General features: G+C 24.8%; 1 protein-coding gene across 2 annotated transcripts in view; it reads right to left on the reverse strand.

Annotated features, from left to right (window-relative positions):
* Nucleotides 1-1,140: 1,140 nt before the first annotated feature.
* LOC145833713 (uncharacterized) overlaps nt 1,141-15,339 on the reverse strand; it is a 47,886-nt gene continuing 33,687 nt past the window's right edge. The window contains exons 10-12 of one of the 2 annotated variants that reach the window (XM_082940865.1): nt 14,261-14,402; nt 2,082-2,253; nt 1,141-1,615 (exon numbers count right to left, since the gene is read on the reverse strand). In XM_082940865.1, the coding sequence (XP_082796991.1) occupies nt 1,367-1,615; nt 2,082-2,253; nt 14,261-14,402 (563 nt within the window). In that variant the 3' untranslated portion in view covers nt 1,141-1,366. Of the gene's footprint in view, nt 1,616-1,913; nt 2,014-2,081; nt 2,254-14,260; nt 14,403-15,339 lie in introns of those variants that run through there. The other variant, XM_082940866.1, reaches the window with a different exon arrangement.

Genomic DNA, 15,339 nt, shown 5'->3' on the forward strand with positions numbered 1-15,339 from the left:
AAGTAAAACTTACAAACAAAACTGTTTCATTTGAACTTTCCAGGTAAAAACAATATGCAAATTAAGTATGACAATAGAAAAACTCATTTGTTATAAGGTAAAAAATTTTGAGTAAAAAGTTTAAAATTCATTAAATCATACAAACTTACAGGCTCAAAAATTTTACAACACTTAACTGTATTAAGAAACTTATTTTCTGTAAACACTGTTATCAACTTCAAAGTTTAGAGTTTTTACCTAGTAAATTATAACGTCCTAACGATTATTATTTTATTTATAAAACTCATTCGTTATTAATCTTGGTAGTATAAACAAAATTTAAACTTATCGAAATTTTATAGCTGAATTAAAGCTTTTACTATAGTATTTATGTTAGTAACAAAAGTTGAGTTTTATATGTAAAGTATACAGTAAAACAGTCAAATATTCTTTCAAAGAACGTTGTTTAGTAAAATATTTTAAAAACATTTTGAATGTTAAATGAGGTTATCTGAAATTTTTAATAAATTTGTACAAAGGTAAAAGTCTGTATTAAACATTGTTTCTTAACTATAAAAAAAAATTTAATATAAAAGTTATATTTTAATAACTAATTAAAAGACTTGAACGGTATTTATCATAAAAAAATGGCCTAAAAGATTATATAAAAGCTTACAGTCAATGGCTGAAAGGCACTTATAGCTGTTTATAATTTATGTTAATCATTTACAACATAAAATTACTAAATGACTTCGCAATTTAAAAAAAATATATTTTAAACTTAAAGCTTTACGATTTATCTTTAATTTAAAATAAAGCTTTTGAAAAGAGATAAAAAAAAAAGCTAAGAGTATAAACATTTTTTTTTAATGCCGAATGCTTATACTTTGTTACAAGTGGTTTTAAAATGAATTTCTAAATGATATAAAGACCCAGTCTATAAGCTTCATATAGAAGTTATATTTTATATATAATCCTCTGAGTTATAGTATTTTCATATCTTAATTAGAGTAATATTGATTTTGATTAAACTTTTTCTCTCGATAACTTATGTTATATGCAGTGATAAAGATACCAAAGTTTATTTAATTTGGGTTTTGATAATTAGTTAGGAAACCAAAAGTATTTTTACCTTGAATAAACATATACCTTTGTAGTAAAGAAATGGACAACTAAATGCATCTTTATTTTTATAAGAATTAAGTGTTAAAAAATATCTGCGAAAAAAATAGCAAATTTTAGTAGAAAATAAAGTTTAAGAAAAGGTAAAAATGTCATAAAAATAAGTACATAGTATGACTAATTAAACTTTTTGCAAAGTGTATATAGGCTTTGAAAGAAAAATTTCTCGTTTACTTTTATTCAACTATTATAATTATATTTTTTATTAAGAAGATCTTTCTAGTTCATTGCCAGATGCCTGTGTAGGAAGCTGGCTACATGACATACTCATTCTTAGTACGTCTATTTGTGAATCTGCTCTTGGAGGCCTCAGTACATCGCCATGTGAATCTGCAAGGCTTCCGGATTGTTGTTGCACGCTAGAGCTTTGAATTTGAACATTGTTTTGTGTGAGCTGCGATACAACATTGTATGGCTTTTTTTCTTGAAATCTTAGCATTTCAGTCAGGTACAGCTAAACAACATTGTATTCTTATTTTCTCTATTAAATTAGTTTGATAAAAAAAGAATAAAATGAACAGTAACATTTGAAAAATATTTTAGACTTCATAGCTACTTTACTGTGCCTTAAGTTAAGAAATATGTTTAAATTATTTAGGATTTATGTAAACAGAAAATTTTATAAACACGAATGCTAAAGCTCATTCAAATATATTGAATAAGCCGTATTTTTGCATTGAAAATGTCTAATAAAGGACGAAAGCTTTGCAACTAAAGTGTTTTGGTTATTGTTTCATTAGACAGCTATTTAAGGGCTATTGTTTAGCTTTTTTGTATTTGAAAATTGAAGTATAGCTTTGTCTGAAACAATAGTTAATTGGAGTTGTTTTTTGACCCCGGAGTACGGCTTACCTGTTTTTACGAATGCTAAAGTTTAGGATATATAGAAATATACTTAGTACTTAATACTACTAACTAACCTGTAAAGCAACGAGGGCGGCGCAAATTGCAGGAGTGCCAAATCCATGCGTAGTTGAGCTAAAATGTGTCATGGGTGACTGTACTGCATCTTCTAATATTGGTGTTGGTGTAGTATTGCCTATTGGTGATCTGTCCTGGGCTAGCAAATCCTGTACTTCTTTTACTATTTGCCTTAAAGTAATAAACTATTAAAAACTGAATCTTATTAAATTTTTTCGTGTAAACTGTGGAGTAATTAAAAACTATGTATTTTCTTCATATTGTTTTATATTTACTTACAAACTAAGTTTTAAGAAAGTAGATAACTAAAATTAAATGTTTTTTGGTACTTTTATACTTAGCTAATATTGTATACTACTTTTACCTTTAAAAGTTTGTACTTAAAGATGTTGTATATACTTTTATTTTTGTTAACAAATAAATTGTAGTTGAGTAGTATTTCATAATAACTCACTTAATTTTATTATTAGAATCTATATTTTTTTGTTTTTAATTATTGTTAGACGAAGCTAAAAGATGAAACTTTTGCATGATAATAAAATATCAATTATAATATGCATGTTTTTTTAATTAAATATCTAATTTTGTTTAATACATGTGAGTATGAGTTAACTAAATACTCTTTAAAATTAGAGCTTTTTATATTTCACACAAGAAGTGATAGTCTAAGACTCATTGTAATTCTTTTTAACCATTAAGCTAGGATGAATGGTGCGCAGTGCAGGTAGTCTGCCCTTTTCGATAACAATCGGACAGTTTATATAAATTGTTTTAAAACTATTTAAAAAACCGAGAAAAGAAAAAAATATTTTGAATACAAAGATTACGGGATATATGCTGCAACATTTAATATATACAATGGTCAAAGAATGAATAGTTTTGCAGAAAGATGGAACACGCATATAAACATTTAGAAAAATGACATAGATAGATAAAATTGTAATCTAGATGACCATTTCGCATTAATTATGCACTATAAAAAACTTCATGAAGAGAACATACCAAAAAAATACAAAGTATAGTTTTTATAAAGACGCAGCTAGGAGTAACTTAGATTTTGTAGAATAAGGGGGATAAAAAAAATAAAGTAAAAATAAATTTAAACAATGTTTTAAGCAATAGCTTCAACAAACGACTAAAATAAAGAATACAAAACTTTCATTACCAAGTTCTGTTTTAGGAAATTTTTAGAGTTTTAGTTTACAGTTCTTATTTATATGAGTGTGAATTTAGCTTGGTAACGTTTTTCAAGAGTTTTTAGAAATTTCCAAACTTTAGACCCAATTATTTTCCTTATCTTAATAGCTAAACAAAACCTTTTTTTTTATTTTAGAGAACGGTCCTTTGTCTTTAATTATAAAAAAATCCATTGTATTGGGGTTTGACTTTTAGTGTGGGCCCCCTTAGAAAAAAAAAGAATTTTGTTATCAATTTTTACTAAGCTATAAGCTATATTTTATTATTTAATATTCATACTTATTAAAGAATAAATGCTGTACAACAATTTTTTATCCAACTGTCAATATTTTGTACTATTTGGCCTTATTTCAGAATTCCAAATTTTTTGTAAAATTTAGCTCTTATTTGTGGCTAATAATAACAACCTTATTAAATATTTTTTTTTTAATCATTTTAATAATTTTTTTATAAAATCATTCATAGCTTTTTTTTTCTTAATTTAACTAATTTTTATGTAGGACATGACCTATGCAAGTTTTAGTAAACTATGCATCATTAGAACTAGAATACCCTCATTTAAAGACTGTTACTGTTTAGGTAATTCCCCTAATTTTGTTGATAGTGTCAAAATTGTTGGCAATTCAATATTAGCTGTTATCTGATATAAATTGTTACTTTCTTAAAGTCAAATTGAAATAAAATACAGCTACTATACCATAAATTTGCCTTATAAACTAGTCATTCTAATACGAATTCTTTATATAAACAGGAAACATACCGACAAAAGATATCAGTAGAAAGTTTTTGTGAGGCTCTTATTGCCATAAACTACTACCATAAAATTGAAATAACTCCTAAAGCAGAGTTGTTAAGGTAAATAGGTTTTAAAATTTAAAGTATTTAAATTCAGTAAATCTGTTGCTAGGATTAAATACAAAGTAAATAGAATTAGAAATAGGTGTGAATTATTTTTATGCGCAATCAAAAGGAAATCAACCTTTTTTTTTGCAACACACTACAAGGGCCCTGATTTAAATCTTCCTATAAAAGTCTCTTTTAATTTCAATTACTTAGATATATTTGATAATTAAAATAACTTTAACAACAACTTAAGAAATAATGTATTTAAAAAATTTACAACTATTAACTCTGTTTGCATCTTAGTTGATAAGTATAAAAACATTAAAGTTACTAAACCCTTTGTAGTATTAAAATTTAAATGTTCGTTTCCAAACTGTCCAGCAACTTACCACTTTACTTTAGATAATGATATTTTAAATAAAAAAAGTATACTACACTTCACTATAAAACAATCAGGTCCCATACTTCACCTGAAAAGGGTCATTAATTGTAGATTTATAAGCAAAGACAAACGCAAAGAGATAGGTGTTAAATTAATTGAAGGTATAAGTCCAGATGATCTTTATTATGATATAATAGGAGATGAAAAAATATGTGAGGACATGTTATACAACGAGGACGATATTTAAAAACTGGTGCCATCTAAATGTGACAGATCAAACATGAAACAATTAAAAATAATAAATTGGATAATGATCCTTTTATTGAATTGGTTAAGTTTAAGAAACTACAAGAAACAAAAAAAAATATTTTATTAGAGAAATTTGTTATTTTCCATTAAGAGTGTTTCTTTTTCATGATAAAATGTATGATATCATAAACCGAGAACCTTTAGTTACCTTTAGATCTGGAATTTTTTTTTTTTTTTATAGTGTTATCATGAATTAAAAAAAACTAAACATTAATAAGCCATAGTTTATAATATTTTATTAAGTTTTCTTTTTTGAAAGTATGTTTTATCAAGTTTAAATTCGTTCCTTGTTAAACATATTAGAAGCATGTTTTGACTGGTTTCCTGTGTGTCCCCTAAAAAAAAGAAATAAAAAAGAAGAAGCTTAGATTATTCGTTAAAAACGTTGTCTATAGATATGGTTTTTTTTTAACTATGAAATAAATAAATGTTGAATCTATTACAGAGAAAAGTAGAAAGTTTAATATACTGTTTGTGCATCACTGGAAATCAGCTGAAAATTAAAAAATATTTTTATGTAATAATAAAAAAAATATTTTAAAATAGCTTTTTTTAAGGATTTATTTTACTAAGGTACTTAAAGTTTAGATTATAAAATACTATTCAATGTAAATAACTGATGATTATGCATTGTCTTTGAACTAGTAGTACAATTTCACTTCAAAAATATTTGATGTAATTACAAAAGTTTAAGTTCACTTTATTGATTGTATAAAAAAAATAGTTTGAAGCAAACTTTGTTATTTTAAACTATAAGCAGTTGAAAATGGAGTTGAATGTTGCAAGTTAGACAAATACACAAGAACTTTTTAAGTTTTGATTCTTATAGCTCACTAAAAACTGACCGTGTCATTTTAATAACTTGACTACGACATTAATATAGTAAAATTCAATATTTTCTTTCAAATTTTATCTAAGTTAATACTTGTTACATAACTATTCAAAATTTAAAGTTAATGGTTTGCTAATAAATATCTTAACGAAACAACTTTTCTAGAGTAAATATCAATATTAAAGAAAATATTATAAAAGCCATATTAAGCAATACTCTTTCTTTATTAAACTAACACATGTTTCTGTGTGTTAATAAGTTAACACACTTCAACGGAGCATTGTACAGTGTTTATTACAACGGAGTACAGTACAGTATAAAAATTTTTACAGAGTTCCGTTGAAGTTTGTTAACACACAGAAACAAGTGTTAGTTTGATAAAGAAAGAATACTGTTTATTTCGTGATTATTATTTTTGCATATATATTTTCTTTTGTACATGTGTCAATCAATGGGTTTGTGTCTTGAAATTTTTAACTCAGAGAGTTTTCAAAACCATCATTAAAACCTACACCATCAGGCCACACATTTAATTATCAGTCAAAGATATTTTATTTCGTTTTTAAAGTTTAACTATTATTTTTCAAGTAATAGTTCAACTTCTATAAACTAAAATACTTAAAACCAATTAATTTTATTAAAAAAGAGTGCGAAGGAAATTAAATTCAAACTTTTCTCAAAAATTCTAAAATACACTATCTAAAGTATTACTTATAAATTTTGAATGATTTAGATTTAATTCATAATCATTTTGTTACAGTTTTAATTGTTTTATAATGTTAATCCTTTACTAAAAGGTAACTTTTCATAAAATAAAATTGAGCGAAATACTCTTTACAAAATAAACTGTATAAAATAAAGTTTATACAAATAAAGATTAATTAGATTGAATATAACAATAACAAAAAAATTACGCATTACTTTTTCTTTATTGAATTGACATGTGTTTCTGTGTGTTAAAACAGAAAAGTATGTAAGTTCAGTAAAGAAAAGATACTGCGCAAATTGCTTTATTTATATATTCCAGCAAACTTGCTTTGCTAAGATCTTTATTAACAAACAGTTAGCTCGGAATTTAAATGTTTCACTAATATTATAATATTAGTTTTATATTATACTGATATTAGTTTTATATATACATACTTTATCTACATTATATTAAACAAATGATCTAACGTAATATTAGACAGTTAAGTCATTTTCCTAAAAGTAAAATGAAAAGATATTGCAGAAAATACTTTAGAGAAAAAAAGTGCTATCCCAAAAAAATAAGTCTGGACACGCCCCTGAAACATATCCTGATCACATTTATTTTACTTCTCGTAGAAAGTATCAAACTTCTTATAGAACTTAAGATTCTATTTAAATATAAATTATTTTTTCTAATAAGTGAAAGATTTCTTGCTAAGTGTTTCTGTTTAAAAAGTTGAGACAGTTATCTCAATGTGTTCTTAACCAATTTTTACTTGTCCATTAATTTGTGTTGCTTAACAAAAGTAGCAAAGACATTTTAGCTCATTAGTAATACAAGTATTTTTAATAAGTTTTAAGAAAAATTAGCATATCCAAACTTTATAAAAAAAACCAAATGTAGTTTTTTTATATAACATTTTAAAGTGAAACATAACACTAAAAAAAAATTGCCTTTGTTTAAACTTTTACATAATCATTTTTGAGTAATGATTCTTAAATAACATGAAAATTGTTTTTTAAAAAGTCAAAACAAAGGCTGTTTATTTTTCTGTCAATGCAGAATTTAAATTACCTTAAACAACATAGATAATTTAGCTAGGACCGTTCTGGTAATGCACTTAAATTACATGATTCAATCGTTAAAGTATTACTTTTGACAACTTTTCATGACTTTTTTAATTAGACTTCAGATAAACTAATTACAATTTAACCAGTATTCATTTCGGTAACAATCAACAAAGTTGAGATGTTAAAAACCGGTCTTAGGTCGTCTCGGATGCTGTTGTTGCTAGTCGTGTGGTGAATTTCATTATTTACAATTAAAATATGTATTTTTTTTAAAGGTTAGTTAATGGGACATAACTAAGTTTTTTATACATTGTTTTTTTTAATCAGCTATAGTAAGAGAGCTTCTATGTAATATTTATTGCAGAGCTTAATATTTTAATAAAGAAAAATGTTTTCTAATTTGTTTAAAATATTTAAGTAAACTAACAAAGTATAGCCTCTTGAAAATGAACAAACTGTAATTCAACATAACTTGAACATTTGAAATTAATAAAGTTCAGTTACTCTATGAAAATTGTACCGCTGTGAGAAACAGTGTATGTCTAAGATGTGCGAGAGAGAATAAGATGGCGTGCGAGTTTTTTTTTAAGATCCAAAAACTCGACCAAGAGTAAAAAAAAAAACACCACTAGAGGAATATTTCCGAGCAAAAAGTACATAATCGCCGGACGTAAGGTTAGTCGAATATAAATATGCTTTGCACAAGTTAGTAAACAATATAAAACTGTAAAATATGACAAAATATATTAAACACAATGAAATAAGACTTCAAAAATACAATAGTTATTTAAAATTTTAATCGTTCTCTTGAGTTTTTACTTCCCCCTCAGTTCGCACTTTTTATCCAAAAAACGTTGTGTTCAAAAAGCAAACTTGTATTTAAAGAAAATACTATAAAAACCTCTATCAATTTAATTAAATATTAATGAAAAAACTTTTTTAATGAAACATTTAATCAAATTAAACAAAAAACAAAAAGAAAACATTCAAAAATGCTAATAAAAATGCAATGAAATCAAAAAAAAAAAATTGAAAATAAAAAACAGTTCATATCTAAAAATCTCAAGTAATATGAATATAAAAATGTTTAGGAGGCAATGTTTAAAATTAATTTTAAAAAGAAAACAATAAACACTTAAAGTTACTTTTAAGTAGAAGCTTTGGAAAACATGCCTGTAATAGTAGCTTGCATTTTAGGTCTGACATATTTTTTTTGTTGTTGATAAGTAATTTTTAAAACATTCTGAAAATCATTAAAAGCTAAATATAACTTTTCATAAATTTCACCAACATCAGCATTAGCATATTAAATTTAGCTATTCAATAGATCATTTACTAAAATAAAATTTAGGAGTTACAAAGTATATAACAAGTTGTTTATACATTTAATTTTTTTTATGTGTAGCTTTAGTTAAACATATAGAATATTTTTGATGAATATCTATTTTATGTTTTAAGTGATTTAGTATCTCTTCATTACATTACTGTTTTTTTAGAATATTTAAATTAGCCATTATGTAAAAAGTAAATTGAGTGCGGAAATAATCGAAAGCATTAAGTAATTTATTTAATAATTGAGGTTTTAAAATAACGGTAGATCAGGGTTATTAAAAACCGATTTTCTAGACATTGAACTAAACATTCTCAATAGTGTATATATTTCATTTAGAAACCAAATTCAGACATAGTTTTTGTAAGCAACGAATCAAATTAACCGCGACAAATCTTAAAAGAACTACTTATAACGGGTAGCTGTCGAATTTGCACGAGGGGACAAAATTGTACGAGGGCACAAAAATGCACGAAGATACTTTTGCACAAGAAAACAAACTTGCACAAAGACACTTTTGCACGATGGGTCACTTTTGTACGAAGAAACTTTTGCACGAGAAGACAATTTTGCACGGAGACATTTTTGCACGGGTTGATTTTTTTTTAATTTACTATTTTAATTTTTTATGAATTTAATTTATTTTTTTTAATTTGTTTTTTTTTTATCACTGTTACCCCTAACCCTTACCCTCGGTGGGTAACTTATTATTATTATTTTTTTTTTTTTTTAATTTATTTTTTATTTTTTTTTATTATCACTTTTACCCTTAACCCTTTCCCTCGGTCGGTAACTTATTTTTATTTTATCTTTTTTTATTTCTTTTTTTTTTTACATATTTTTACTATAACTGTTATCCCTAACCCTTACTTTCAGTAATCTTTTTTTTTGTTATATTATAAATTTATCTGTTAGTTAATTTTTTCTGTTTTTTATTCTTATTTTTTATTTTTTTTACTATCGTGAAAAAATGACCCTCCGTGCAATATTGTAACTCGTGCAAAATTTATCCTATGTGCAAAATAGTCTTTGTGCAATTTTGTGCCCTCGTGCAAATTAGTCTTCGAGCAAAAGTATCTTCGTGCCATTTTGTTCTCGTGCACTTTAGTTCCCCCGTGTAATTTAGTAACCTCGTGCAATTTTATCTTCGTGCAGTTTTGACCCTTTCCCACTTATAACAAGTAACGAATGACGAATCCTTTAACCGTATAAAACAAAATTACCAAAGAGCCCTTAAATCCGCTAAGTTCGATCTATTATATTTGAAAACCAAAAAACAAGTTTAAAATATAAAGAAAAAGAAAACAGTATATCAAACCACTTTTTTTCCCTAAGAGTGGCCACAGTTATATAATTTATAAAATGAGTTAACCAACAGTTAACTTAAACCACCCATACACAACAAAGTATTTAGCACAAACAAATAAAAATATCGTACAGTTGCAACAAAAAATAAAAAAATCACAGTTACAACAATTAAAAGTTAAAAAATCGAAACATTTAAATATAAGAAAAAAACTGCAACTGCAGAAACGAAATATCAAATAGCATAACATTAAAAAGTTGAGACGGCAACCATAAATCAAGGACGAGCTTGAACTTGGCTTGAATGGCTTTTTTTGTAATTTCATTTTTTAACCTAACTTTAAAACCAATTAATTTTAGTTTCTTTAATGCTAACTTGGAACTTTTTTTTAATTCTAAATAACGTCTTTTGTTTACCTTTTCACAATAATTTTCATCGAATCGGGGTTTTATTTTTGTAGTGGGGCCCCTTTAAAAAATTAATGTTTTTTAGCATTTTTTACTTTACATTGTTTTTCTCCAATTTTTTTTTATTTTTTATTTTTTATTATTAACATACTTATTAAATTGAGTTTTAAGACGTTATTTTTTTTTTTTTCAAAAAAAATTTTATAACATATTTTTGTAGTGGTGCCCCTTTAGAAAATTAATGTTTTTTAGCATTTTTACTTTACATTGTTTTTCTCCAAAAACTTTTTTTTCAAATTTTTTTATTATTAACATACTTATTAAATTGAATTTAAGACGTTATTAATTTTTTTTTTTAAATTTTTTTTTTTATAATATATGCTTTTTAGCATTTTTTACTTTACATTGTCTTTTTCCAGAAATAATTTTAAAGAAATTATTATCTTTAAATAAATTTTTAAGAAAATTTCCAAATTTGCACGTTTTAGATTCTTTTTTTACATGGTTTTACAGCTAAAGTAAATTATTTTTTAAATAATTTTTATTTTCAACAGACTTATAATCAAGTTTTATAACGTTATTTAATTCTTTCCCAACTTATTATTATTTTTCAAATATATGACCCATTTAAGTTTTACCTAAACTCTTAGTATTTGATCAAGAAATCCCTCAAATTACGTAAACAAAAAATTCAGGTAAAACTTGTATGGGTTATATACTTGAAAAGTAATAATAAGCTTAAAAAAATTTAATAACGTTATAAAATATAATTATACAAGTCTGTTAATAATAAAATATATTTAAAAAATAATTTACTTTTGTTATAAAACCATGTAAAAAAAGAGCCAAAAACGTGCATACTTGGAACTTTTCTGAAAAATTTATTTAAGCATATATTATAAAATAATTTTTTTGAAAAAAAAAATTAATAACGTCTCAAAACTCTATTTAATAAGTATGTTAATAATAAAAAAATTTGAAAAAAAAAATTTTTGGAGAAAAATAATGTAAAGTAAAAAATGCTAAAAAACATTAAATTTTCAAAGGGCCCCACTACAAAACTAAAACCCCAATTCGATGAAAATTATTTAGAAAAGCTAAAAAAAAGAACGTTCTTTAGAATTAAATAAAAGTTTCAAGTTAGCATTAAAAAAATTAAAAATAATTGGTTTTTAAGTTTGGCTAAAAATTAAATTACAAAAAAAGCCATTCAAGCCAAAATCACGCTCGTAAATCAAGGTTCAACAGCAAAAAAATGTCCAATTTCATATGAGACTTGGAATATAAAACTAAGGGAAACATTTTGAAATGGGAGATACGTTGCTTGTCCATACAAAAACGTGAAACTTTGGAGCTTAGAGAAATTTGGAACCGAGAAAATTTAAAGTAAGTTATCGCTAAACAAAAAAAAAAACAACCTCTGTCTTCATAATCAAAATATTTATTTAAAACTATCAAAAACTAATGATTTTAAATGTTTGTATACAAGTTATAAAATAAATGAGTAGCTAAATTAATTTTGTTTAATACTTCATAATTTATTTGTAAAATTTATAAGACTTCACTCAATAAACTTTACTTTATTTTGCTTTGATAGTTGGTGTACTTAGCATCAAAAATTGTAAGCAAATTCGAAAAAAGTTGTTTTTTTATTTAAAATAGTTCTATACTTTATATGCATAACAGCATTTTTTTAGACTATAGGATAGGGTATCAGACATGTAAAGTCATCAAAAGCTATAGTCCTTTTAATTTTTACAAATATATTTCATATCCGTTAATCATGAATTTAACCATTGTATCTAACTATATTTTCTTTATAGTCTTATTTACAACCCCTTATCTTAATTACAACTACTTATTAATCTAAATCCTTTTTCATAAAGAATTTTCTTAAGCTAAACTATTTATACTAATTAATCATATATTTTTGTTTACTTTTACTTGTGATCATCGCACTAGCGTGAAACAATTGTTAAGTAATAAACTTTTTAACAATTTAACTTTTGTCATAATTGTAATCATATATTAAAGCTAATTAAATACTTAAGTAAGTTTTTTGACTCGTTCATAAGTATGACCGTTGAATTTTGTAAAGTGTTTTAGTTGTATTATTTTTAAACATTTTATTTTTAAAAATATAGTTTTGTATCTGAAATATGTATTTAAATTAGATAATAATTTTACAGTAATTTAATTTTTAAATTTAAAATAATACTGTATTATTCTATGTGCTTTGTATAACTATAATGATATTTGGTTGGAATCTTTTTTTATGTTTTAAGGTAATATTGTATCTGAAAATTGTGCTAAAATTATACAATCTTAAATTATAATTTATTTTTTGCGTGGCTTCAGCGTAAGAGAATGGAAAATTAAATAACTGCGGAACAATATTTTCGCTCTACGACTTAACAATAAAGGTAACTTTAGTGTTCCACTGTCATTTGAACAGACATTTGTTGTCAACCTAGCTTTTTCTATTTTATTCAATCCGGCTGGTTATGTTCTAATGCTAAAATATTTCCTGGCAACATTCTAAAGTACAATCCAGTTTCAACGCAATTGAAAATTTGATGTTCTGAGTAGCCTTTGGTTTAATATTCTTATATTTTTTCTAATAATAACAAATTTAAACAGTATTTTTTCTTTATTACACTAACACATTTTTCTGTGTGTTAACGTGTTAATACACTTCAACGGAGCTCTGTAAAAAATAAATACTGTAGAATAGAATAGAAGCTAAAGTAGGTATATATATCTGTTTATAAAAGATAAAAATAAGTACTCGAGATTATTGTAGACTAATGCCTAATAATAGATACATTACATAATATTAAATCTGATTGTTGTAAAGGTATATAAACTATATAACATTTGTAAATAATAAGTCTGAATTAGCTATTAATATAGTCAAATATTATATAGTTTTATAACAATTGGATATAACATTATGTGCTGTATCTATTATTAACCACTAATCGATAATAATCTATAGTAGTTACTTTTATTTTATATAAACACAAATATATACCTACTTCAGCTTCTATTCTATCCTTACAGTATTTATTTGTTTACAGAGCTCCGTTGAAGTGTATTAACACGTTAACACACAAAAACATGTGTTAGTATAATAAAGAAAGAATACTGTTTAGATTTGTTATTGTTATACATCAAGTGAACTTGTATCGCTAGGATCTTTATTAGCAAACGCTTAATTTTGTATTTTAAATAGTTATATTGTTATAGAGCGAAAACTATGATTTGTAGTATTAAGTCTTTTTAAAATTATTACATAACTATAAATTATTTTCTTAGTCATTGAAATCAAATTAGACATGTATCTAAAGTAAAACATTGATTTTAGCTGAATTAAATAAGTCTAACTTTTGACTGAAGCCTACCGGATTATCGAGGAACCAGATAATCGATGAACGGATAAGCGAGAAAACACTGTAATTTACTTAACAGTTTTTAAAACGTTTAAACATTATTTATGCATTTTAGTTTTGCTACATTTTGTTTTTTAGATCTTTATAATATTTTTGTACTTCATAAAGTTATAAAATCTGCTTTTCAAAATAATTGTAAAAATCGTTGAAAAAGGCCTAACAGATTATTTAGCGATGTTTAATTTTTTGGTTTATACTTAAAAAAAAACAAAGTATAGCCATTAATAAAAATTTACATTGATTAAAGTTACTGCTTAAAGTTATTAAAAAGTATAATTTAAGAACAATAATTATTCTAAGACTACTTTTGATTTTAGTTGTGTTAATATCGTAAAAGTATTACAATACAGTTTACATACTTTGTAGCAAGTATCATGTTTTTTCTTGTATGTAAAATGTCAGGATCAGAATGTTGCTTGCAAACAAACTCTGCTAGTGGTTTAGCAGGAAATTCTGTCTCACAAACAAAGCCAAAATCTCTTGCAAGATGAACAGCTTCTCCTATTAAAATTGATAATTGTGAGCTCAAGCATAAAAAAACTTCATTCACTCTATGCTAATGCAGTTTTCTTATTATCAAATTACTACTTTAGAAATATATAAAAACATTATGCAATACATATTTATGTTTATGTACAGTACATTATGTAAACGATTACAAATAGACTTAAGTTTCGCCTTTCCGCTTCCAGTACTTAAATGGACACAGTGCAAGGCTAAAGAATAAGTACAAAAAGTAACTAAAACAATATGACGTAATGTAATAAACGTTAAGTATATAGTTTATATGAAACAGAACATTTTATATGATACAGTTGTATACTGGCTTCCTAAAGTAAGCCCGACCTTTATTAAGTTAGATAAAAAACAAAACATAAATAAAAACATACACGTTTTGAATTAAAGCTGGTAGGCATTATTGCGTTATTATTTTATTCAATTATTTTGTTAGTCTTTAAAAGCTTCTGTGTAAAAGAAAACAATTAGGCTGTTGATTTAAACATTACTAATACTAGTGCTCTACTATTGGTTATTCTATAACATTTTTGGTTTAAGATAGTATCTTTATTTTGATTAATACAACTAATTAGAACTAACTTCGTCCAGAAAAATACTTTTTTTATATAATGCCGTGTGCGAGCAACTTTTTTTAAAAAATTGATCCGCGATTTTTGAAAAGCTGCTGACCCTTAGTCTATCTTTTGATTTATGATTATTAATAAACTGCTTAAATACCTGGCTGACTACTAGAAACAAAAAAAATTATTGTATTTGATAAAACGTTCTGCTTTATTTAAACTATACAATAACACCTACAATTATTAACGAGAGCTTCTTAAATTTTAAGTCACTTAACAAAAAAAAAGTATACTTGATTTAAATTTGTTTTTTTATATACCAACCGTATTTTTATCTTGAATATTTTTTCTAAATAAAT

This window comes from Thalia democratica, chromosome 4 (genome assembly GCF_965202585.1).
Source record: "Thalia democratica chromosome 4, ktThaDemo2.hap1.1, whole genome shotgun sequence".
Lineage (NCBI taxonomy): Eukaryota > Metazoa > Chordata > Thaliacea > Salpida > Salpidae > Thalia > Thalia democratica.